The sequence below is a fragment of the Engystomops pustulosus genome, chromosome 5 (assembly GCF_040894005.1).
Source record: "Engystomops pustulosus chromosome 5, aEngPut4.maternal, whole genome shotgun sequence".
Taxonomy (NCBI): domain Eukaryota; kingdom Metazoa; phylum Chordata; class Amphibia; order Anura; family Leptodactylidae; genus Engystomops; species Engystomops pustulosus.
The window spans coordinates 153,578,756-153,606,219 of record NC_092415.1 but is presented as its reverse complement, the minus strand read 5'-3'; the positions used below and the strand labels follow the sequence as shown (position 1 = coordinate 153,606,219).

At 40.5% G+C, this 27,464-nt stretch overlaps 1 protein-coding gene across 1 annotated transcript; it reads right to left on the bottom strand.

Moving 5' to 3' along the window:
- Nucleotides 1-24,033, bottom strand: BFSP2 (beaded filament structural protein 2). The gene is made up of 7 exons (XM_072153466.1): nt 23,489-24,033; nt 17,601-17,683; nt 9,817-9,973; nt 7,251-7,412; nt 2,126-2,254; nt 1,508-1,728; nt 1-271 (listed from the first exon to the last, which is right to left on the bottom strand). The coding sequence occupies exons 1-7, from the start codon at nt 23,936-23,938 to the stop codon at nt 268-270; spliced, it is 1,206 nt and encodes a 401-aa protein (XP_072009567.1). The 5' UTR covers nt 23,939-24,033; the 3' UTR covers nt 1-267.
- Nucleotides 24,034-27,464: the final 3,431 nt, after the last annotated feature.

Here is a 27,464-nt window from a genome sequence, read left to right as displayed (position 1 = left end):
TTAGACTGGTTTGTTTGTTTTTATTAGAATCAGATTTCATTTTGCAGGGGGAAATATTAGAACCATGTCAAATCAATTTATTTTTGCTACATCGTTGAGCAATGTTTTAGAATTAAAATTAAACTTTAATACACACAATAAAAACCAGGCCAAATTTTGCTTATCCGGATATACTGTATCAGAGAACCATTCATTTTCACAGGTGCAAATCACTAAATCCTTTTCTTGATAGTAAGGTCCATGGTCATAGGACTGTCTTATTAAACATCATCTGCGAATAGAACAAAATGGAATAATTCTTGTATAATATCCCTTCATGCAGTCACACGGAGAAAATAAAAATGAAGAATGTGTCTTACTGTCATGGCAATTCAAAGGAATTTTTGTACGCCCCTCCTGTTACGGCAGAAACAACAAGAGGCCTATGTCTAGAGTTGCCCCGCCTCTTGGCAAAACAACACCAGGCCCGATTTAGCATAGTTTTGCGTAAAATCCTGCAAACATGACATAGTGGTGGCATGGCGGCAAAAATAATTGCAATACTGCACAAGAAATTGTGATTATTTTAGTGCTTTTATGCCTGAAATGCCCCCCATAATATCCGTCCTTGTTTTCCTATTCTGATCTAATAAGATCAGAATGAAAAAATAAAACTAAAGTTTTTCTAGCTTGTAATATACTTTAAAGGGGTTGGCCACTTATTTTGAACTTTAACAGGGTAAGTATAAAACCCTAAAAGGGTCACCCATATTATACTTAAAGGGGTATTTTCGTCTGGGCATTTACATTCAATTTCATTATTCGGCCATATATATACATTTCTTCAATTAGATTAGATTATTTAAAAAATGTTACCGGTGTGAAGATAATTTCTCATATATGTAGTCATATGGTCCCTTAGAAACAAGACTGTGTCCTTGGATACAGCCACCTCTGCTGGAGTGATTGCACAAAGATGCAAAATGTTTTTGTATATGAAATGTCCTGGAGTTACTGCAGGTCCCACAGCCGTCCTGTGGTTATGGTCGCAGAATCCGGGTGGTCAGGCAGGGCTCTATAGTGCATGTCTTGCCACTGCTACCAGAGTGCAGAGGTGGTCGTATCCAAGGAAGCTATCTGGTTTCTAAGGGACAATATGGCTACATTTATGAGAAATTATCTTCACACAGGAACTTTTTTTTTAATAACATCCAATTGAAGAAATGGAAAATGAATAAAATGAATAAATGTGAATGCCCATATGGGAATACCCCTTTAACCAGTTAGGGTACTTTTCCCAGATAGGGCCTTCTCAATGCTGCAGCCAAACATAGGCTTCAGCAGTGACCTTTGCACATGATTTCTGGTCACTACTGACTGATGACTTTTTTGTATTACTGTGCTCAGATGCAGCGTAAAGGTGGTGACTGATTACTTTTATATTGCCACCATTATCAGTACAATACTAGACATATCATGGTACAGTTATGACCATACTTGAAGACTTGTTATCATATTGTACACCTACCTGTTCTCCTCTCCATCCAGGATAGAGTGATATGCTGAGATTTCCTTCTCTAGTTGTATCTTGTGAGACAATAAATGTTCCCGGTCTCGTTGGTGCTGCTCTGTTTCACTTTTTATCTCCTCCAACTCTGCCTCCAGCTTAGTGATCACAGAACCCAAATTCTGCAGCTCAATGTCGTGCCAGTGTTTAGCATCATGCAGAGAGTTCTCCAGACCTCTTCTCTGCACACACAAAAGAATCTTCAATCTAAACATACTGTCCCATAGTCTGTAAGATCTCTACTCTAACACCTTGATTAGGACCACCTTATGTGAGCCAGGTTTGAGAGCCGTTTTGGTGTACCTGGGACATCTATGCATTGCATGGATGGCCAAGGATATGTCTAGCTTGTATTTTTCTTCTCATCCCATTACTGTAGACTTAGAGGATCACGGCCATTAGACAAGGATCAAGTGTTTACTCGCAACAGGGCGGTAGCTAATGAAGGTAACTTATGATAATATACTGGTCCCGGCTTGACTCTTGACCCCCATTGTTGGCTTTTATTCTGCCTTTATTTCCCAGTATACATATATGATATTATTGAACTATTTATTGGTTGTAAACCTATGGACCTACCAGTGTCCTTAGGGACTCAGTCTCAGCCTGCAGGCTCTGAATTTTGCAGGCTGTATCTTGGTACTCTTCTCTTAGACTCTCCACCACTTCTTCCTCTTGGCTCTGTAACGCTGGCAGTGCTGTTGATTGCTGTTTGACAAAATAGGTAGATAACTATAAGTATCATAAAAACCTGCAAGTACACACAGTTCTGTGATGATTGAATTTGTAATCATCTGTCCAAAAATTATTATAAATTATTATATCTAAAGGATATTTAACAATCTGTATGATGCTAAAAATCCCTTCATGCTCACAGGTTAAAACTCATCAACAGTTGGAATTGGGAAAGAGAATAAGTATTAAAAGAGTTGAATTAAGTTTGCAAGTTATCCCCTTTCCACAGCATAGGACACTGATGGCGAACCTTTTAGAGATCGAGTGCCCAATCTATATCCAAAATCCACTTATTTACAGCAAAATGCCAACATTGCATTTTAAGCAGTAACTTAGTGCTACCTGTTCTTCAACATCTTTCAATCCTATCGGCCCTCTGAGGCCAGCAATATAGTTGAAAAAAGGATGGCACGTTCAGGCAATCATTGTAGCCTCTCACCAGGGTCTCTCTGTACAGTAATAATGAAGGGTCCAGTAGGATGACCTCCACAGATAATGCAGTTCTATCAACACCTTCTCACTTTTCACGTAGTTCCAAACAGCCAATGAAGTGTCGCCTGACAGCAGAATATCTTATATTGCCTCAGACTGCAGAAAAATTTGGTGAAATTGGTCCTGTTTGGTGAACACTGTCTTGAGGTCGATGGCCTGAGTGCCCACAGAAAGGGCTCTGAGTGCCACCTCTGGCACCTATGACTCCTGGTACCCCCACGATCACGAGAACGGGGTCCTCTTCTCACTTAGGGGTGGATCAGCAGGATGAACGTGTGTCTTGTCACTCCATTCAGTGGTATGGAAGAAATAGCAGAGCAACTGGGAGCCGTTCTCGTGATCTATTGGAGTCCGAGCCGTTGTACTATTACTGATCAGTTTGTTATCCCCTATTCTGTTGCACAATTAAAATCTGTCCATTCCTTTCATAGAGCAGAGCTGCAATAAATAGGAGTTAGAGAGAGATAACCTTGCCATTTCGCCTATCTAGGCCTTCAGCAATACAATGCATCTACTATTAATCCCCTGTCCTCTCTTGACCCTGTCCTAGCCTATTTAACATAACTGACATGTGGACATCAGAAAACAGGGAATGCCTGTGTATTTTGATGGTCTAAAGCAGTGGTGGCCCTATGGCACGGGTGCCGGAGGTGGCACTCGGAGCCCTCTCTGTGGGCACCCAGGCCATCACCAGAGAGGACTCCAGGTATCTTCCTGCAGTCCCAGACAGCCCAGGACCTGCTGGGCATAGAGCTATTTTAAAGTGACAATGCTACCTTGGACTACTCGAGGAGTGGGAAGGTGTTGTGACTGAGCAGGGAGTATAAATAATAATAAAATTAAAATTTCTGTGTTGGCACTTTGCGATAAATAAGTGGGTCTTGGTTGTAGTTTGGGCACCCGGTCTCTAAAAGGTTCGCCATCACTGGTCTAAAGACTATCACAGCTTTAAGTAAACTCTATACATTATATGGAACAATTGTGTTTGAGACATTGGAGGTCATTTACTAAGGGCCCATTTGCGTTTTCCTGACGTGTTACCCAAATATTTCCGATTTGCGCCGATTTTTCCTGAATTGCCCCGGGATTTCGGTGCACGCAATCAGATTGTGGCGCATCGGCGCTGGCATGCACGAGACGAAAATCGGGGGGCATGGCCGTAAAAAACCCAGACGGATTCAGAAAAAACTCAGCATTTAAAAAAAGAAAGTGGCGCTCGACATGCACTTACCTTCGCCCACGATGGCTCGGTGAACTTCAGTGCATACCGATGGTCTTCAGTGCAGCAGCGACACCTGGTGGACGTCGGAGGAACTGCCTTAGTGAATCCCGGCCGGACCCGAATCCACCGCAGAGAACGCGCCGCTGGATCGCGGATGGACCGGGTAAGTAAATCTGCCCCATTTTTTTAGACTAAATTTGTAAATTTACCCTAAGAGTATATGTAGATGTCACAAATGAGTCACAATTAAACATTGATTTAAAGGGGTATTCCCATGAAGACAAGATTCTTAAATACTCAGGATAACAAAAGAACACATTCTGTACTTCACTGTTAATAACAAAAATACAGCTAAGATAATTTGAACCTGTCTCTATTAGTTCTGGTGTATACAGACCGGATTCTTCTCATGAATAGCTTATCCTGTCTGCAAGATGCAGTGTGATCTCTGCCCCTCCGCTCTCCATTACAAGATGAACTTACACACAGACACTTCCTGCCAACAAGCAGCTTGCACAGACTTACTCTACAAGCTACAGGCAACATAAAATCTTTATAGCAGGGGAAGGGGGCATATACAGTAGTAGAGCTAACAGTGTGTGTTATTGCTGAGATAGAGTATAGGTGATGGAGTGTGTTATAGGTGACTTAGCAGGGTGTCATTGTGTGCTATACCCCTCTCATGGAATTCTCATGGATTTCAACATCTCGCATCTCTCTTTTTCTATGTGTCAGATACTAGTGAACTAGTGTTGATAAACCCTGGACCCTGATAATCTAAGCACAAAGGGATTATAATGTGTCTGCTTAGAGAGTCCCTGCCCACACTTTGGAATTTTACAATAACCATCACTGAGTTATAGGAACTAAAACAGCAATAAAACTGAGTAAAATAGTAAAGTAAAAGGTTAATAATGATCTTTATTGTGTAAACATCTCTAGGGGATTACTATTTGACAACTTTCTTTAATGGTCAAATCCCTTTAACAGCATTCATGAACTTATCTTAAATGTGAAAGAAATAAACACAGAAATAGCATGGGTTCAAAAGCACATTGGTTATTTTTCACTTTAAATGAAAAAAAAATAGCAAAAAAAAAGTGCACTTTAAATCTAATGACCTATTAAAGGGGTTGTCCGAGAGTTATGGAAATACAGAAGGTGGCCGGCAGGGGCTGCTTAATACTATAAAGATGTACTTACCTTCCGACGCCCTCCTCGTGTCACATTCTGCTGTTGCTCCGGTCCGCGCACCATGTAAACAAACATGCTACTTGTGCTAGCCGCGCGAGATCTGGGCAGGTGCATGCACGGTGCTCATCATCCCCTGTCACGCCATCACATGCTATGCTAATATGCACACAAGACTTACACAGGTGAGTTCACCTCTCGGTATTTACTTTTTTGCATAAATAACATCTAGCACCATCACAACATATACTCCTGAGGAAGCCAACAGAGGCGGAACGCGTGGGGCATGACATCCCTTCCCCTAAATAATACTCAGTGATATCATTTCTTTGTTATACTGACAATATGTGATTGATTGTTTATGGCTTTGGATGCACATTCATCTCACCATGGGCACATGCCCCTTTATTTACAGATTAGCCATTGACATTGTATATAGATTAAGTAAGTACAGGATTTATCCATTCATCAGCATACACCGGTATAGGTCACATTTTGACCAACAGGGGGCTGGTTGCATAATGCGTTTATTGGACGTTTTCGTGTATTTTGGCTTGGCGCATGTTGCCATATGTTTTTAAATGTTTTTATTGTTAGTGCTACGTGCAATCAATAAGGTAAGATATATTTTTATACATTCATTGTAATCTTGTGTGGCAAATTTAGTCTTGTCATAAGGTTTACAATGTAAACAAACAAGGGCGCTGGAGCAGTTCTGGATTCAGCTTCCGGTCGGACCCGACAACCATCCGGCCCGCATACACAGTGCTGTGAATAGGGATGGGTGCAGGTGGCCGGCAACGGCCGGCTGGAAGCTGAATCAAGCACTGCTCCGGCGCCCATGTTTGTTTACATGGCAGGCGGACTGCAGCGACAGCAGAATGGGACATGAGGAGGGCATCGGAAGGTAAGTACATCTTTATTTTTTTAAGCAGCGCCCCTCCTTGAAAAAAAACGTTTGTTTTTTTCATAACTCTCGGACAACCTCTTGTCTAATATTACCTGATTCATGTGTTCCATTGCTAAATCCCTAGATGACGTGGCTACAGCTAATGCTTAGTTGTTGTAATGTGATATGCTGTTTGATGGTAGGTCACCGCAGTAGCCAATCACTGTCCAGAGTGATAACATAACACATAGGCTGTCACTGAATGATCTTGTCACTGCTAAGGCCTTTGATTGGCTGCAGTGGTGACCTGTCCTCCAATAGTATAGAGCTAGAGCTATGTGAAGTTAGCGCTGAAACAGATCAGGTGGGTGTATTTTACTTATTATTAACTTCTTTTGTATTTTACTTGTTAAAGGAAACCTATCATGAGGAATCTACTATCAAATGTAGATTCTGTAGATTCTGATGGTAGACTCCTCCTGCCGGCCTCTGCCCTAATCTGTAATTTAATAATCCTAACCTAAATTGCTAAAAACTTCATTTTAGTAGTATATAAATAAACTGCAGAGGCTACTGGAGCATATACAAACCTGGCCAGGCACTGGGAGCTAATGCTAGGACACACCCCAGTAGCCTCTGCAGTTAATTTACATATTACTAAAATAAAGTTTTTAACAAGTTAGGTTATGTTCCAGGATTATTAAATTACAGATTAGGGCAGAGGCAAACAGGAGGAACCTACCATCAGATCTACTTCTCATGGTAGATTCCTCATGGTGGGTTTCCTTTAAGGAATCTTTACTTTTGAGTTATACTGGCTCTTTTTTGATAAATCAGGAGGTAACAATACAGTGATATCAATAACTATCTACATGTTAAAAGCTGTAAATTATGTTTATTACTAAGAAAGTTGTTGCATTTTGAAGAAAGTTAGATATTGAGGGATTTAGAAAATAAATTCTACATGATTACATTCAAAGATTAGCTTCATGTGATTTCTAATTTCATGCCCAAGGCCCTAGAGATTAGGCATCTGAGAGTATTTCTTGGAACACCACCCACATTACTCCCACATGCTGAGTTATAATCACTCCATTGAATTAACAACAAATAATGTATTCCTATTAGGAGGATATATTAGAGGGTGGGACAAAAATGATGCAAAGTTCACTTACTTTAGCTTGAAGAAGAGCACCAGATTCGGCTCTGTTTTTCTCAATGTCTTTCTCCCAGTGAATTCTGATGGTTTCCAATATATCATCGAGTCCTGTGCCGATTGGAGCATCTATTTCTTCTAGCTGAGATCCTGCCAGCTGCTTGTATAGCATCTTCACATCCTGGAAAGTTACTTGATCATTTTAGAACATTTTAGATGACATATTGCTCCAAACTTTATATACCCTTCTTTGGTAGTTATACTAAGTACAGTCCTTCTATACCATATTCTTTTCAAAGGGAACCTGTCACCAGGGACCTAATTTTCACTAAAGACAGGTTGCAGAAGCTCATTACACCTGCAGTGCAAATCTGCCTTTCTGGCTTTTCTAAGCATTTACATTACACTATAATTGTGTGTTATAACTTACCTTGTACCCTGAAAAAATCCTGGGGTAGATATAGGAATGAGGTGGAGAGACAAGAGGAGACGGAGAGCGCTCCTATGGTGTATTACCCTTGATAATATGGATATCAGTGTTGTGGTATTCCACTCACCTCTGAGAGTTGTGCATCAAGGGCACAACTCCTTTTGATGCCTGTACCAATGCTCTAAGCCGCTGCACGGTCCCGATGTTCGCTCTCTTGTAAACAGTATACAGTATACAAGAGCATCCGAATGGGGTGCGTTGATGTTCTCCTCAAGTTTTGGGACATGAGACAGACGCTGACTTACTTGGAAGCTTTTCCTTAAAAAGGCTTTTTTTTATTTAAGCCATAAATGGCGATAAAACAATAAAAGGTTCTCACAATTAAAAATTGGAATCAAGTAAGTCAGCGCCTGTCTCATGTCCCAAAACTTGAGGAGAACATCAACGCACCCCATTCGGATGCTCTTAAATAAAATCCTGGGGTAGTCACAGGGGCTGGGCTTTGGTTTGGATCCATTTAAAAAAACAACATGTGCCTTGTCAGTATTACTCACTCCTCAGATCTTAGCCCCACCTTTGTGCTCCTGTACAGCTCCTCCTCCTGCTCCTTCTCAGATGTCACAGCCTGGTGAGATGACATCAGTGGGGGAGGGACAAGCTGTATAGGAGCACGAAGATGGAGGCAGCCTGCAGCCTAGACAAGTTACATGTTGTTGTTTTTTTTAAATGGATCCAAACCAAAGCCCAGCCCCTGTGACTACCCCAGGATTTTCTCAGGATGCCAGAGTAAGTTATAACACACACTTATATTATAATGCAAATGCTTATAAAAGGCAGAGAGGCATTTTTGCACTGCAGGTGTCATGGGCTTTTACAATCTGTCTTTAATGAAAATGAGGTCCCTTCAAATGGAACCTGTTACCAGGGACCTCATTTTCACTAAAGACAGGTTGCAAAAGCCCATTAAAGCTGTAAGCAAATATCCCTTTCTGCTTTTTCATTGCTGCATATTGCAGGAAAGCCTTACTGGTGACACCTGCGATCGCTGCCGGCAAAGCTGCCGGGGCCTTTAAAAAGACCTTGACAAGGATTGTCGCTCCCCGTGACGTCAGGAAGCGGTGATCCGTTGCCATGACCCGAGGCTGACTCGTGTTAACCCTATTATGACAATGTGCTATCAGCACCTTGTAATGAGTGAGGAGGAAAATGCCCATATACTTCCATACTGTAGTATGGCAGTTTATGTTAGGATCGATCAGACAATCTGGTTAAAGTACCCTATGGGGTCTGAAAAATAGTAAATATAAAAAAAGTTTTAAAAACATTATAATATAAAAAACCTAAAAATTCAAATCACCCCCCTTTCCCTAGAACTGATATAAATACTGTATAAATAAACAGTAAAAATCATAAAAATGCCCCTTCTATCAAAACATAATAATGGTTTTTCACTGCGTTTAACTCCGTAATGGAAAATAGCGCCCAAAGTCATCATCAAAAGTGCACAGTGAAAGCTGTAAAATCCAAGCCCACAAGAAAATGGTGCAAATTCACCATTTCCACTGCATTTGGAATTTATTTCCTGCTTCCCAGTACACGGCATTGAATATTAAATACTATCACTATAAAGTGTATTTGTTACGCAGAAAATAAGCCATCACAGAGCTCTTTACCTGTAAAAATCAAAAAAGTCATATATTTATGTAGGTGGGGAGTGAAAAATAGAATTGAAAAAACAAAAAAAGGCCAAGTAGTTAAGGGGTTAATTTCCTCCATTGGCTTACTGGTTATAGTCTACACTATAGCAAAGAGTTGCATTTACAGTTTTAATCATTGAGTGAATACCATACAATCTCTGTTGATTCTGCAGTGACCTTGTTATGAAGACTTGCATTCTGGAAATGGTGGTCCTAACAACAGGCACTGAGAAATAACGGAACCCCCATACATATGTTACAAATCCAGCGGTTAGAGCTGTGACAATATATCCAGAAGAATTGTAAGTACTGTACTCTAAATCTCAGGGGATCATCTGATCAGGGGTGTAGCTTTTATGGAAAGGGGTGCAGCTTGAAGTGCCACCATTTGTACTCGAAAACCATATTGCACTAGAAATTTAATGCAAATAAAGCTTTACACATTTTAGTATTTTTACCTCCTCATGATTTTTGGACAGTAAGGCAAGCTCCTCTTTCATGCTCTCTATCTGACTTTCCAAATCCATTTTTGTCAAGTTTGCATCATCAATCACTTTGTACAAAGAGCGTATTTCCTCCTCCACAGCTTTTCTAAAAGGTTGTTCATTCTCATATCTGCAAATTAGAAAACCCATTTACATCAGATAATCTTTAGTGTGGGAGGTAAAGAGTCACATTATGTTCTTAAAATAAGTTTTCTTTTTTTTTCCTGGAATACACAAGGAGAAAACAAACGAGTAACGGGTTAGGAGTCACCTCGCTGGGCTGCCATCATGCAAGAAAGTGTTTCTTTTAAAATCTTTTAAATAAAACTTGATTAAAGGGCATTTGGAGAAACAATGTACACAAGGGGCACAGTACATAGATGGTGGTCTCGCAGGACCCCGCATAAAGGAGAAGAAAATAAAGCCGGGAACAGCGTACAATTATACAGTATACATACTTGGTCTGCTACTATAAACGGATCGTCTCCATAGCAAAGAAAAAGAAAAGAACATACAGAGACATCCAGCATTGTCATAGTCATACATGTGCAGAGTGTGACATACAACAATGGGTTCAAATGAAGTGTCGCTCATGCCCTTATAACAAAAGTCAAATTTGAAACACAGTCTTCTAATGGTATGTCAAGATTAGGGCGAGAGAGACTCATGTCAACAACACAGAACGCTTTGAGTTTGAATCAACCTTATATACAGAAGCCATTATTCTCCCCATCCCTATTATTATATACAGTAGCCATTATTCCCCCCATACCCCATTATTATATACAGGAGCCATTATTCTCCCCACACCCCATTATTATATACAGGAGCTATTTCCCCCCACATCCCCTTATTAAATATATGGAGACATTATAACCCCCCCCCCCACACACACACACACACACCCTTACTATATGCCAGTACAAAATAACAAATATCTATACTCACCTCACCCTCTCCGTTGGAGCCGGCTTCTGTCTTCAGTGCAGGGAGTCACGTGGCCGACGCCCCACGCTCCTGCTGCAAAGAGTGATGGCTCTCAGCTGTATTGGAGGACAGCTCTGATACATCTGAAAGTTGTAACACCAGGGAACATGGCGGCTGCACAGATTTTAATCTGTGACAGCTGCAAGCGGCTGCTCTCCCCATCAGCTGTCACCAGCGGCTCCTACCAGCAGCTAAATCCAGCGGCCATCATATCTTTTACAGGAGGGCCCGGGCAGCGGATGTAATTGCTGTGGCCCGGGCCCTCCCCAGGGCCTGGTCATGCTCACACCCACTGTGACTGTGATCATTACGCCCCTGCAATTGATTGACTTCCAACACATCCATCTGTCTTCTGTGAACTGTCTACTGTGTTGTAATGGACAGAATCTCTCCTCATTCTTATTGGTGCCCTGTCTGATGTCCAATCATCTTCTGGACAGGGGCTCTGACATCTCATATAAGCTTTTGTGGACTAGTGATATTTGATTGCTGTAATTTTGTACTCAGCTTGCTAATGTTCATTCTGTCTGACCCTTTGCCTGATTCTTTGACTATCTGTTTGCTTAGTGATTTTGTACCGCATTGTCTTCTTGGTTCTGACCCTTATTTGGTGACTCCTTCTCTTTTGCTTTGTCTCTGTGTTTGCACTTTGGCACATTAAGGTCATGTCAACCATTTGTCTCCCACCAGCATAGGCTAGGTAGGAAAGGGGGTTCCTTGACCTTGCATTACACATCCTCTTTTTCACCTGTTATTAGATCCAAGCTCATAATATAATAAACTGCATATAATGATTCACCCAGCAGGAGTTGTCAGGGAAATAATATACTGAAACTAAAGGGCAAACAAACCCTATCAATCAACCCCTCCTAAAGTAGAAGCTTTATTAAATCAATTAAAACCAGTTGACCTGACTAATTCAGTATATAAACAAGATAAAAATGGCATTTACAAATATAAATGTACATTTTCTAAAAAGTAGTATAGTAGGGGATACTATGATATAGGGAGCTACTTATTGCAACACTATAGAAACATTATATATGCAATATAGGAAGGGGCGGATTAAAACTGCCATGGGCCCCGGACTGAATGAATATTAGTCTGGAATTCATCTCCTACATATGGTACTAGAATCCCCCTCTTGGGGATGGAGAATGCATCTCTTCTGCCTGCTTTCAACCTGTGGTTTCAGAACCTTTGGATGACCTTCAAAGGTACTGAAATGGCTCCTGTGTACATGTGTATTGAGAGCAGGAACAGATGCACAAGGATATCAAGGGCGAAGGTCCTGCTGAGTATGAAATTTGGTGGGTGATTTGGGTGGCCCAAAGCCCTCTAGAAGGTTTGGACCCCGGGGTTACCTCCCAAACCACCTGTATTTTAATCCACTATTGCATACAGGGCATCACAACCCCATGAAACAGTCTCACTATCATTGCAAAGAAAATTGAAACTGCAGATCCAATTAATAGATTATGGATTCATTTGGTTTGATTAATTTGTAGTGTAGATTACTTGAAGAATTCCTCCTAAAATCGGCTACTTGTATCTAAGAGAAAAGTGTTCTTGTGTTCTAGCACAAGGAGGCTTAGATTCAATCCAATTACATTTCATTACATTCCTGTGAGTGGGAATGTACTGTACTATTGATAGATGTGTTTTACATAAACATACTCACAGAAGGACATTCATAAAGTGAACATATAGAAGTTGAAGTGCATTCTGCATTCGATTCACTTTAAATATTCCAGTAGTTCACAGTGTGTACATGAGAAATTATTTCATTATGTGACTTGAATTGTAAAGATTCTAGCAGCTTTCCTTTCTGCAATCAGAAATATGGAGGTATACTCAAACCAGTTGGAAACCTAGCTGAGGTTACTCACTCTTCTCTCCTATGCATAGAACTTTTATGCATTGTAAAAGAGATTACTGAAAGAAAGTAAATTTTATCAGTTGGAGAGGAAGCATAAGAGCAGCCAAGATGAGCAAGATGTAGCACGAAATTACCCCCAAATCAGGATCTTTGAATTTGTTTCCAGTGAAAAGGCAAAAATGGCTAATGGCACTTGAAACTAGTGAGAATTGATCATGTGACCTCAAGTGGTGGCAGGGTGGGGATAATCCAGATAATTTGTAGCTGTGGTATCAGTGATGACTTACAGACAGTATAAAAGAGCTAACCTTGGAAACACAGGCATTTTGTGTGAGTGATACAGAGGGAAAAGTTCATGAAGTTCATGTCATCTCACTTTTGACTGTTTTATGGGAATTATTATGGGAATAGCCAAAAGAAGAAAATGAATATTAATTTAAATAGAGGGAAATATATTATGGAGATCTGTCAGATATCAGGCTTCTGTGCTTGAAAACCACACCATAGGCTGCCTTGATTGACAGCTTCCTTTCAGGAAAACTGGGTGTGAGTTTGTTTTGTGTGCAGCTGTGGCTTGAGTGATGGACAGCTTTTACCAATCACTCGGAATGGTGTCCATTACTGCCTTTATATTCTACCCAGTTCCTTCAGAGGGTTCTGGTTATTTAAGTCTTCTCTTTGCTATCTGCTTTGTTTGCTATTATGTGTACCTGATTTCAGCTACGTGTTATCGACCATTCTATTGCCAAACGATTCTGTACTTTTGCCATCTTGGTTTTGACCTGGTTCTGTCCGACTGCCCTTGTCTGTCTGTATCTGTTGTTTGTCGATCAGTGTCGTGTATCTCCCAGTTTTATCCCCCATTTCCATGTCTCAGACTTGTTTGTTTTTGGCTTGAAACTTTTTTTGTGTCCTTGTGTTAAGTCTGGTCTAGCTCTGATTTCCTGTTACTTGTCTGCTCCACTATCCTGCGGCTGCCAGATGAAGTATGTTTTTCCGTGTCATCTTCTGGGGTTATTAGGGTTATGTTAGGTTCCTGAGAGTGCCCTTGTCAGGGGAGTTTATCTGCTGTGGGCAGGGACCATCGCCTGCAGGGATGTCGCAGGGTTAGTTCACCACCACTTACCCAATGTGACAACTTGTGCCAGGTCTAGTTGTGGTTGCGATGTTGCAGGGTCATGACATATACAGTGAATGTTATAGGGAAGTGAGATTGAATTAAAGGAAACTTGTCAACAGGTTTTACTCCACAAAACCAGGGGTTTAAACAGATATGGTATGAAAGATAATTTTTTAGAATTCACCCTTATGGGAAATGTCATTAATTTACCTATAAAATAATTACCCCAAAGTCACTCAAATATGGATCTTCTTTCACATGAGATGATTCAAGTTTAGAGGTGAGACGAGCGGTATTAAGGTGAGAGATAGGGGACAGTTCAGCATCGTAACTTCACTGTTTTGCGCAGAAGAATAAGAGCCAACAGCAGCGGACATTACATTGTCAGTCAGTAACACACCGTACAATCAGACTCTTTGAACATCATTGTTGCTGCATAATTTAAGTGCTGTTGTTCTATTGTAAAGTAATTGTATTCCTGACTGTTAAATACATTTTTTTAAGTATAGTGTTTAGGAAATCTTTGAGACATAGCGTTTTAGTGATTTATTTTTCTTTGCCCAAATAGCAGTTCATGTCTCCTGTTGGCTGTCCTGGGCGGTAAGCTAGTCTAAGGGTTTAAGCTATGGATGGTTTCACTCTGCTATTTTCTGGAAACTTATATAATTAGCCCTAAATATACCTCTTACCTGTGACCCACTGCCAGTAATTCTTAGTTCCTATTTCTGTGTATAAACTGCTGATCTGGAGTCTAGTAACCTGAGTTCTGTTTGGTACCCCAAGTATTATGTTATGTTATCGATGAGACCCTGGTTTGTATTCTGACTGCTTTACAGATATTGATTTTGTTCTCACATATTCACCTGGTTCTGACTTGGTTTTTATGTGTTTTTTGTCTTCCCATTATCTATCCTTCATTTGTCCAGTACAGTGAACATTACCCAGTTGGAGAGAATCATTGTTGGCAGTAATCAGTTAGGCAGGCATAGTTGGGGTGATTAGTAGTGGGGCTCTCTTGCCCCATGGCCCCCACTTTACATGAACATAGTGGCAAAGGATTTGTAATATCTAATATTGTTAGATAATCTGGCAGTATGAATGTGGGTGACAATAGCACAAATATCATTAGCAGCAGCACTGTCGGCACCGGTTTTCTAACCAATATGAGTAATAGAACACTGCAGCTGCCCATCCATTTAGCAGATTTCAGTCCCTTCATGTTAAATGTCACATGTCTAAACATGGAGCCTCAATAATAGCCAGCAACATACATGACTTTCTTGCTTCCTTTTGACAGTATTTAGCTCAATATTTAGCACAAATATCTGACAACTGTTCTGAGCCCTCGGCTGCAAGCAGAGCCAGCACTGGGTGTGGCAAACTGGGCATTTGCCCAAGGCCCCCTGTCGTAAAGGCCCCCCCCCCCCCGCACGTGGACTTTTAATGGCAGAGGATACAGTGCTCCTTTAATACCCCTTTTATCTATTTTCTATCATCTAACTATCTAAATATAATCTACTTTATATTTCTGCATATATAAATCTATCTATAAATCTAAATCATCTTTCATACTTATCTTCTATCATTATCATCTGTTTATCTTCTATAAAATGTTTATATAGTTCCATATTAGAGATTTCCTTCCTAAACTACAGTTTGTAAACTTCAAAGTGTTATGATTACTGTGCAGGGCTAAGGGAACATCTTAGTGACTGTGACTATTCATAAAATAGTTTTATTTTGGGACCCAACATTTAGTTTTGCCCTGGGCCCCACTTTGTCTAAAACCGGCTTTGGCTTCAAGTCTAACCAGAAGGCCCTCTTGACTCCCTATAAAGTCACCTCTCTACTGCTAATCTTTTCCAAATTTGTACCTAAAATTTAATTCATTTTTTTCAAAACTGTACTGCTGTGGATGCCGCAGATTCCGCTAGCCCTATCACATGCTCCACCACACGAAAACACATGCTTTGTTCATCTTGCTTTATAGAAAATAGTGAAACCATTTAATTAAACCAGGGTCTGCATCACATTTTCAACCATTTTTGTAGGCCTTACTGTAGGCCTTATTTCTTAAAAACTAAGGATATCACAGTTGTAAGAACTCTTTAAGTCGCCTTGGTTAATTTCTGCAAGCAATTACTGGCTGACAATTTCATCTAATTACTGATTCTAGGAGATCAAATAATTTTAGGATTAAGTAATTTAAGGTTCAAGTACATTGTCAAGCATATGCAGCCACCATATAATTATACATTAAACTGTTATTTCTAGTTAAAAGAAAAAAGATGCAGCTTTGCAGTATAAGAAGTATGTAATAAGAGCAAATGCTTTTTTAGGCTTTTCACTCTGAACAGTCCCCTTTATTCCCCATCTGCACTAATCTTCCTATACAAACATTGTTCGGCTTTCCATTAAGGGGTAATGATGCGAACTTTGGAGTGGTAAAAAGATTATATGAAATATTTCATGATACTGTATTTTCCTGGTGATAAGGCGCACCGGACTATAAGGCGCATTACTAATAAAGGCCTTATATATGGAATAATTCCATATATAAGGTGCACCGGACTATAAGGCGCAGGGTCCGGGAGCGTGGAGGAGGTCTGGGGGCGTGGTTTGAAAACCGAGCGGAGAGGTCGCAACCAGCGACTCTCCACAGACCCGGCAAGAGGTGAGCGGTCTCCCCAGGGAGATGGGGAAGGAAGTCCGTTCAGGTGGAGGAGGGCAGCGGACCCTACTTACATAGGTCCCCGCTACCGGAGACAGCAGATCTCCAGCGGGAACTGCAGACCACGCGGCAGAAGTTGGTTCGCGCTATGGCGCCTGTTATCCGTGGTGTGCAGTTCCCGCTGGAGATCTGCGGTCTCCGGTCTCCAGTAGCGGGGACCTATGTAGGTAGGGTCCGCTGCCCTCCTCCATACATAAGGCGCACCGGACTATAGGGCGCACTTTGGATTTCTAAGGAAATCTTAGGTTTTTATGTGTGCATTATAGTTCGGAAAATACGGGTAACTAATAATCTTATTGTAACCAACAGCTAGATTAACATCCGTCTTTACCCCTACATATTGCCAACCTTACTAGATTCTGTCAGTAAGAACTACCAGACTATAATGAGGCAACATAACTTTCAGATAATACTACATAGGGTTTATTGTCATGGAAGCATATTTGCCTGTAGGCACAGAACAATGGGGCATTTTTAGCTAAGACAATATTCAGATTTACCTTATTAAAAATATTAGACAAAAATAAAAGCAGGTTGTAAACGTTATAACGAGTCCATAGGCCTTAAGTTCTTTAAATCTTTAAACTACCAATGATATTACCCCTTTATTACCCTAAGCAATCAATAATTTTATACACTTACAGTAAAAAAATCTTTTATGCCCATCTTTCAGGAAAAAGATTTTGATGTATTAAAACCTACCTATACCTTGTTCTTCACCACATAGGAGGTGGGAATGAATCCCTTCACATCATAGGCCACAAGGTAAGTTGCCTTTAATCATTTCACTTGTAGCTACTAAATGTAATCACGTAAACAATGATAATTATCATTAGCAATTACCACGGGAAATCCATTGTTTCCCTGAATTAATATGGATCTTGGTATCAATCCTTTTATTACCATAGACAACCAAAGTTATATCATAAATCCATTTTACCTCCTTAGACCAACAGAAAGGCAGAGCTATTTTGTCAAGGAGAGACAGAAATGCTTTGTGTTGCCCTTATTCTAGTCCAGAACACTTTCCAGAAATATACCTTTCTTTGAAGTCTTCTGCACATGCTTGTATATTCTCTGTCTGCAGCATAAGTCTTGCATTCACCAAAACAGCATCTCCCACCTGTAAAAATTAAAAAAAAAAAGTCCTGTTAATTCTGTGATACATGGGCTACTTCTAGATAACTGTTTAACTAATATTACACATACTGTATTTTCAGTCGGTCTAACCTAAGGTCTGCACAGGCCCCCCATGCAGGGAAGAGCAGTGCCCTAGCTGTCATTTGACAGCGGGGACCCTGCTCTAACAGTCCCCATCCAGCTGTTAACCCATTCGATCCCACAGTCAATGTTGTGACCACAGGATCGATGTACCTTCAGAGGGAGGGAGCTTCCTCTCTCTCCTCCCGGGGTGCCGTCTTCAATGCCGGGCAGCTGGGGACCTAATGAAGGTCCCCGGGTCTGCTATTGACACATGCCTACTCAGTCTAGTCCCTGGTTGGACTGAGTAACTGCCTGTCAGCCTATGCAGATGCATAGCCTGACACTTGTAATGCACTGCAATACATGGTTATTGCAGTGCATTAGTATGAACTAGTTATGATCACTAGTTCATATGATAGTAATGTGAAAATAGAAAAAAGGAAAAATAAATAAATAAATAAAAAAATTAATAAAAATGATAAATGAAATTAATAAAATTGTCCCAAAAGCCCCTAACACATATAAAACAATACATTATAAAAAAAAGTGGAAAAATGTAAAAAAAAACCACAGCTGGATCACCGCATCCCAAAATGCAGAATCGATAAAGATATAACAACGGTTATTCCCGGCGGTGAACCCCGTAAAGGAAAAATGCGCACAAATGTTCAAATTGACTTTTTTGCAGTTTTGCAACACATAAAAAAACATGATAAAAATTGATCTAAAGGTCGCACAGTCCCCAAAATGGTAACAATGAAAATGTCAGGTCGTCCCAGAATAAAATGACACCATAGACAACTCCATACTCCAACACCAAGTAGATGCATTTTCTACTTTTATTCAGATTATGTGCAGCTAAATGAATATTAGTGAATTCCAAATCAAACCTTCATTTTGTTTGAATGTCTGTAAAATACATAAAGGGTTAATAAGCTTCCTACCTCCTGTTTTGAATAGTTTGAGGGGTGATATGTGGGTTTCTATTAACAGAACTTCCAAAACCCCTATAGAAATGAAATGGCCCCTAAAATAATTGATTCTAAAATTTTCTACAAAGCTGAGATATGGTAAATGTTTGTTAGTAACTAATTTGGGTAGTAATACTATCAGTTTGAACATTTTGAAGTTTGAAAATAGCTAATTTTTTTCAAAATGTTTATCAAATTCACCTTTTTTCATAAATAAATGTTAAATATATCAACCAAAATTTCCCGCTATTTTGAAGTACAAAATGTAACGGAAAAACAAACTCAAAAACACTTGGGAAAGATAAAGCCTTCTAAAGTTATAACCGGATAAAGTGACACATGCTGGTTTTGAAAAATAAAAGGTCTTGGTCATCAGGGTGAAAATGAGCTTGGTCACTAAGGGGTTAACATAAACCCATTTACAGAAACAGGTGCATACACAACATGGAGGCTGTTTCACCATCTTACAGTAGCTGAATTAGGTAATGTTGAATAAACCTCTAAAATGAACACAGGGCAAGCTACAGGATCATGTGGGCCCATGAGTAAGAGTCATAGTGCGACATTTAGAATGAGTACATATGCAACCTAAAATTCCACCCTGAATCTCTGTGAGGCTGGAACTAATAAGCTTCCATAGTTGGCCGACACGGAGGTCTTATTCATGGCACACCGAGTCCAGATCCACATCCAGAGAAGTTTGTAACCCAGCAAATGGGTTAAAGGGTCAAATACAATGGGTCACTTGAATAACACCCTATTGAGTGGCCCAAACCAGTTTTGTGAAACAGTATTGATTGCATGATTGATTATCATTGCCATCTAGTTGTCACTCATAATCCATAAAAAAGGAATGACAAATTTTGCCAATAATATGTAAAAGGTCTTAGGTGTAGTAAAGCTTATAATATGTGTCTACAGGAATGAGTGTAGTAATCATATATATTAATGGGGTTGTCTCCAGGAATTAAAAAAATCTATTTATGGCTGTGGGGGGCTATAAAACAATAAACATCCTATACTCACTTTCTCTGGTGCAGTCTGTTTGTATGTAGCTGCCAGTGGCACTCGAGCTGTGCGCCTGCTATTGCCTGAAACTCCTGCTGTAGAAGGCGCAAGGCTGTGGTCTTAAGGCAAATTGCAAAAATAGTGCAGAAAACTTTGTACAGTAATATAATAAATAGCCTCAAGATAAGTTTACAACCCAGTTTACAACCAAATGTAGAGGGGACATGAGTGGGTTTTTATGGGGTGTTTCTGTGCTATTCTTGTACATTTATACATAGCCTAAAAACTCTGGTATTGAAAGTATCCATTTATGCATGGTTCCAAATGTAAAAAAAAACATACTGGGGTGAGATTATGAGGGTACAGGCGTATATACACTTTCATGTGGCTTCTGACATTGTACTAACACACTGACACATAGAAAGAGAGCTGAGACAGATCAGAGATGTTGAGATGCATGATGCCTATTACACAGAGGCTGAAAGACTTTTACACTGTTACACTGTGAGCTCTTCTACATCTCACAGATATGTGCCTGCCTCTCCCTCCCCCGGATCACTTATCTCCTTGTAGCTTGCAGTTTTCAGCTTTCTCCCTCCTCAGGCAGGAAATGAATTAGTAAGTGTGAGCTCTGTGCAGGGGGTGGGGCTACAGGCTCAGAGCAGACACAGAAACTTGGCAAGCACGGCTGTCACACAGAAATCCAAGATGGCGGCCCGACCCTAGAGTCAGAAGTTACAGGGTCGTGTCTAGGGGCAACTGAAATTGTGTACAGCAAGACTGATAGAGACAGGTTTGAAATATATCTGTGAAATGCTGTATTTTCGTTAATAACGGTGAATTAGAGAATGTGTACATATAAGAAACTTGTCTTCGTGGGCATACTTCATAAGTTGGCGTTTTGTGCTTCATGCTGGGTGTGCATGCATCGTAGTCCTCTGCTCGCTCAGGATTTTCCGACTGGTATTCCTGGACTGTGTGTGCGATGTCCGTCCTCTGATGACATGTCCGGAGTTTGGACATGCTTGATGTAGTTCAAGATGCCAGAAGTGGGGCATCGCGATACCGAAAATGGGGAAGAATTGCATGCGCTGTGAAGGCCGTGAAATCTTCTTATTGGCACATAAAAGATCGGCCCCCAGCATGTGTTTTAAGCCCCCTGAAGAACCCGGGTAGTGCAAAACGCGTGTTGGGATGTCTGACTGGTGGTATCAACATTATGGGTAAGACTTTTTAGTCTTCATAGACAATTTTGTTACTATAACACTTGGGTTATATGAAGGATTTTGATGGCTTTGGAATAGTAATTTGCACTTTATTTAGGCTGCCAAAACTTTTTGCCTTGTATTTAAAAGGTGTTTTAAAAGACCTTTTTTGTATAAAAAAATACCATGTGTGTTGACCCCTAGGCAGACTATATGCATGAAATTATCTGGAATCCTTCAGTGAAAATATGTAAATGTACTTGTGTTTTATTGATTTTTCTTTCAATAAACAGGACAGGTCATTCATATCAGACATCTGACCACACATTCTGCCGAAATGTCAGTTCTCAGTAGCTGCAAGAACTGAAAATACACCAAGGATGGGGCTGGGATTATCAGCCCCTATAAACTTGTATAATATAGCATAATACATAACATTGCTAAATTATGCAATAGCAATATTTTATGCATCTGCCGCCCTCTTGTGGCCACATCTAGAAATGTGCATGCAGGTTTTAAATTGTTAGTAGTTTTAATACACTCAAAAACTAAACTACCAGATGATAAATGAAATGTCCCTTATAAACACGACGCATTTGCATCATCACATTCAGAAAATAACGCCGACTGTGTCACAAAACCACAAGAAACGTATTTTCAGCTGTATATCCTCACTGATTTGCATCTGATAGGTGGCAGTCATTTAATTCATCATGGAAAGCAGACCACAGGTTGGTGTAAAAACCTGGTATTTTATTTTTAAGGGCACTATTGTTTTGGGAGCACAGTATGGGAGGCATTGTTATAATTTAGATACCATGGGGGCATTTTTATTTCAGGACCTTTATGGGGAAACTGCTGTTTTGCAGGGGCACTAAATGACACTTTGGGGCTCATTTAGTTACCCGGTCCTGGCAAGATCCCACAATTCATTGTCCAACGAGGATTCAGGTTCTGCCAGGATTCACTAAGGTCGTGCGCCCGATATCCAGTAGGTGTCGCTGCTGCGCCGAGGTCCGCCGGAGTTCACCTTCTTCTCCCTGGTGCATGTGAGTGCTTGATCTTGCGACACATTTTGTTTTTTAATTTCCGCGGTTTTTGCACATGGCAAAATGTGATTGTGTGCGCCAAAATCTTGGCGGAATTCGGCGCAAAACGGAAAAATTTTGGGAAACCCGACGAAATTGTGGCCGTGGAACCCCTAGCAAATGAGCTCCTTTGTGTTTGGAGGCACTGCCACTATTTATACATTGCGGGCACTATTACTATATATTAATATTTTGACAGCATTGTTATTATTTGAGGGAACAGTGTATTGATAATTGGCACTTTTATCAGTTAGGACACTGTTACTGTTACTCAGGGGGAACTATTGTTTAGGGGTACTATAGAGGCACAATTTTGTTTAGGGGCACTGTGAAGAGACACTGTTAATTTTTATGGCCACTGTGGAGGCACTAATATTGTTTTGGTGCTTTATAGTTTGATACAGAATTTATTTTAGGAGCTTATATGGATTAAGCATGGTTCTAGTGCTGTATATATGTAATGAAGTTGGCTCTAGTACTTTTTTATGTACTGTCTCTTGTGTTTCTATTTATGTTATAAACTCAGTTCTTTTGCTTAGTTCTTATGACATCGGTTCGGGTGCTGTAATATTCTTGTAAACTTTTTCAATTCAAAACATAATAATTTTCACTGCAGTAAACTACTTGTCTGCTTAAACTTGAAGTAGTCCCTGTTTTGGTGACAGCTAATTTGTGTGATACATGGAGTACCATTGCAAGGCACAGATGGCACAGGCTTGGAATATGGCAAGGCAGCATGTAAAGAATACAATACATTACATATATGAAGTTACATACAGGGAATGTACAGATAAACATCCAAGCTCAAAGAAGGAAAATTAACAAGTAGTAGTAGATTAATAAGTTCCTGTAGTAGAATCTGATTCATCTATCCCTTAAGTGCATGACAGAAGCTATGAAGAGAAAGCAGAGTTTATAGATTGTTAATTTGCTAAGAAAACATTGCAGCTGGCTAGAGCACCGAACCAGTGTTACAGACGCTAAATACACTGATACTAGGCTTTACATTTCTAGAATGATTGAACTAAGTTGCTGTGTGTTTGTGAGAAGGGCCACTATTATTCTCAAGTTAAAGGTAATGGGGCTTATTTACTAAGGGTCTGCGGATCGCACTTTTGTTGGATTTTCTGACATTTTCAAGATTTGCGCTGCTGTGACTTTAACTGGGGATTCGAACTGAACGTGGGATTTAACTTTAAAATTGTATGCCAAGATCAAGCCCTTACATACACTAGGAAGAAGAAGGTGAACTCCAGTGGACCTGAGCGGGGAAGTGACACATGCAGGATATCGGGCGCATTCCGGTTGCACAATGCACTTTCGGGCATCGTGACAGGACCGGTAAGTAAATGTGGCCCAATAACTTTCACTGCAGTTCATTAACCATAAAAATATAATTTATTTTACATCACAGTTGAATCCATTGCTCTATAAGCACACACAAAACACTTACCTGATGGTATATATTTTCCCAGTTGTCTCTGAGGGATCCCCAGCTGCTTACAGTTGACACTTTTTTGTCCAGATAAACTCGGATGTGTTCTTCCAACTCACGATTCACCTGTTCTAAGGCTCTTACTTTATCTATGTATTCCACCAAGCAGCCATTTAACGACTCAAATGTGGGGGGTCTTCCTCTCTCTAAGCTTTGGGTGACAGGAACTGGGGGGCCAGAGCTGCGTAGTCCCTGCATAAAAACACTGCTGATGCCCAGGGCACGTCGAGATACCCGAGTGCCAAGACTACTTACACCTCCAGTTGGGACACTTCCTACATACACGCCTGGTGGCCTTGGGAGGTTGCTTGCACTGCCAATGCTGACCCTACGATTGGTAACCCCAGAACACTCAGCAGAAGGGGGCTGTTGCCCTAAGATAGATGACCTACGCCTTGGTAGTGGCATTGCTGCAGAAGACTCTCACCACACTGTCCCTGCTCTCACACAGTTTAGGTTCCCTTCTCAATGCTAGGTTGTTTTTTTGTTGTTGTTAAAATTTTGGGATTACATTTTAACATTTGCAGTTCTGGAACATGGTGTTTGTACTATTTGTCATGCAGAGTGTCATTGTTCTACAGCTTCCACTGTCAGCAACTCATTTCAGGATTAATCTGATTGTTACAAATAAAGCTCCAATGTAAAGCAGTGACAGAGAATAAAGCAGGGACAGTACAAAGCAGGTTTGAGAACATATTTATAAGCTGGTAGTTAGGGCCGGTTTTAAACAAATTGGAACCCTGGGCAGAACTAAAAGTGGAACTATTAATAAAATAGAACTATTTTATGAACAGTTACAGTCAGTAAGATGCCCCTTTAGCCCTGCACAACAATAAGACTTTGTAGGTTACAAACAGTAGTACGGTAAGGAAATCTGTAATATGGGACATAGGAGAATTTTATAGAAGAGAGACAGATGATAGGGAGACTGATGATGGAAGATAAATATGAAAGATTATATAGATTTATAGATGCATAAATATACGTAGGTTATATATATATAGATAGCTGGATAGATGATAGAAGATAGATATGATAGATGCAGTAGAAGAGAGACAGAAGATAGATGGATAGATAATAGATAGGGGATACATAGAAGATGTATAGATAAATAAATGGTTAGACAGATATATAGATATGAAAAAGACAAATCATAGGAGATAGATAACTAGAAAGATAGATCGTAGATATATAGACAGAAAAAAGATGATAAGCATCTTCACCAGGGAATTTGAGGGGCAATGCATCCTCTGCCCACAAAAGTCCACATGCAGGAGGCCCTTTAGTACAGTTTGCCTCTCCCTAATGCCAGTCCTGCTGTTAGCAACACTTCATGTGTAAATACGTTATATGTCTTGTCCATGGTTAGGTGAAATCGGTGTGTCATTTATGTTTCCATTAGAGAATACTTAGTTAGATGTAGATTGACCCTTAGCCAATGGCAGAATTCAACTAACCATTTAATATTTTACTTTCTTAGAGCCACTATGTTAAAGTAAAGTACAGTCATACCATACCAATAAAAAGTGACCCTAAGTCTTTGCTGTGCTCTTAAAAAGGTAATAGGATGAAGCTGGCCCTGCCAGTATAATGTATGACTTTACAACACATTAACCAAAAAGTAGCAAGGGCACTAACATCTAAACAAAAATGATAAGCTAAAGAACATATCTTGGAAGCTATTTTACATGCTGTGAAGGTCAGATTCATATACAGGCGGTCCCCTACTTAAGGACACCCGACTTACAGACAACTCATAGTTACAGACGGACCCCTCTGCCCACTGTGACCTCTGGTGAAGCTTTCTGAATGCTTTACTATAGCCCCAGACTGCAGTGATCAGCTGTAAGGTGTCTGTAATGAAGCTTTATTGATAATCCTTGGTCCAATTACAGCAAAAATTTTGAAACTCCAATTGTCACTGGGACAAAAGAAAAAAATTTGTCTAGAACTTCAATTATAAAATATACAGTTTCGACTTACATACAAATTCAACTTAAGAACAAACCTCCAGACCCTATCTTGTATGTAACCCGGGGACTGCCTGTAGATTGTGAACCCTCACAGGCAGGGTCCTATCTCCACTTGATTTAGATCCCTGTAGTTTTTGTATTGTATTGTATTTGTACTAGCATTCGTCTTAAAGGGAACATGTCAGCAGCGAGATCACTGAAAGTGGAGATATTATTGATAAAAGATAAAATATAACTTTTATTAAGTGCTAATAAAATAGGACTCAAAATTGCAGACAAACAAACATGAAACAAGTATGAATCTCTTTTTGGACATAAAGGGTGGGTGCTTGCATAGTTTCATGCACGCAAGCCATGCGGTATAAACCCCCCTCTCTAGTTATAATTGGGGAACTTACTAATAGCTAGTATGTCCTGAGATTAGAGTAAAACACTGTATTGGTGTGGCTATTAAAGTTTAGTACGCCACCTCAATACTGTAGAGTAGTAGGTAGTGTGCAAAATAATCACTAGAGGGATGGCATACTCGTTGAACGCTAATGCACTGTCGTTCCCGTTCTCCAGTGGAACTTGTCGCTGTGCCTGTGTCACTGGAACAAGTAGTTGTGCCTGTGCCTACACCTATCCCAATAGCAAGCCTGATTGCTGCCTAAGATTGTAGCAGTTGACTAGCAGCTTATATGCTGTAAAGCTGCCAGAACAGTGACAGTCAAGATCGCCAATGTTGTTGGCACTCTGTTGCTGACACGATAAGGTTAGCAGATGACTGGCAGCTTATATGCTGTAAAGCTGCTAAGTCAGTGACAGTCAGATCGCCAGTGTTGTTGGCACTCTGTTACTGACACTATAGGGTTTACAAACGACTAGCAGCTTATATGCTGTAAAGCTGCCAAGTCAGTGACAGTCAGATCGCCAGTGTTGTTGGCACTCTGTTACTGACACTATAGGGTTTGCAGATGACTAGCAGCTTATATGCTGTAAAGCTGCCAAGTCAGTGACAGTCAGATCGCCAGTGTTGTTGGCATTCTGTTACTGACACTCTAAGGTTAACATATAAGGAGCTGTATATATGTCTGCTAGCAGCAGTACACCTATCCCAATGAACAGGCCTGATTGCTGCCTTCAATAGCAGCGGATGACTAGCAGCTTATGTACTGTAAAGCTGCCAGGTCAGTGACAGTCAGATCGCCAGTGTTGTTGGCAGTCTGTTACTGACACTGTGAGGTTAGCAGAAAAAGAGCTGAATATGTATCTGCTAGCAGCGGTACCGCCTGTCTCGCTGGTTGCGGAACATATCTAACAGCTCCAGCTTAACTTTTATGTCTCCTATGGACTCTCCTCGCTGAGTACAGAATTCAGGCTAAAACACTTCACCTACTCCTGCTAAAACGTATAAACCCTAAGACCCAACGCGTTTCGTCCGCCTAAACTCATCAGGGGTCATTCATTGCGGCATTACTATTAGGGGTATGTGTCACATAATAGTAATAGTAATGCCGCAATGAATGACCCCTGATGAGTTTAGGCGGACGAAACGCGTTGGGTCTTAGGGTGCATACGTTTTAGCAGGAGTAGGTGAAGTGTTTTAGCCTGAATTCTGTACTCAGCGAGGAGAGTCCATAGGAGACATAAAAGTTAAGCTGGAGCTGTTAGATATGTTTCGCAACCAGCGAGACAGGCGGTACCGCTGCTAGCAGATACATATTCAGCTCTTTTTCTGCTAACCTCACAGTGTCAGTAACAGACTGCCAACAACACTGGCGATCTGACTGTCACTGACCTGGCAGCTTTACAGTACATAAGCTGCTAGTCATCCGCTGCTATTGAAGGCAGCAATCAGGCCTGTTCATTGGGATAGGTGTACTGCTGCTAGCAGACATATATACAGCTCCTTATATGTTAACCTTAGAGTGTCAGTAACAGAATGCCAACAACACTGGCGATCTGACTGTCACTGACTT

Coding starts and splice junctions, on each gene's coding strand:
- BFSP2 (XM_072153466.1), bottom strand. CDS start 23,938: ATGCCACTACCAAGGCGTAGGTCATCTATCTTAGGGCAACAGCCCCCT. Junction 9,974..17,600: donor GCAGAAGACTTCAAAGAAAG/GTATATTTCTGG, acceptor TCTAATTTGCAG/ATATGAGAATGAACAACCTT. Junction 1,729..2,125: donor CTGAGTCCCTAAGGACACTG/GTAGGTCCATAG, acceptor TTGTGTGTGCAG/AGAAGAGGTCTGGAGAACTC.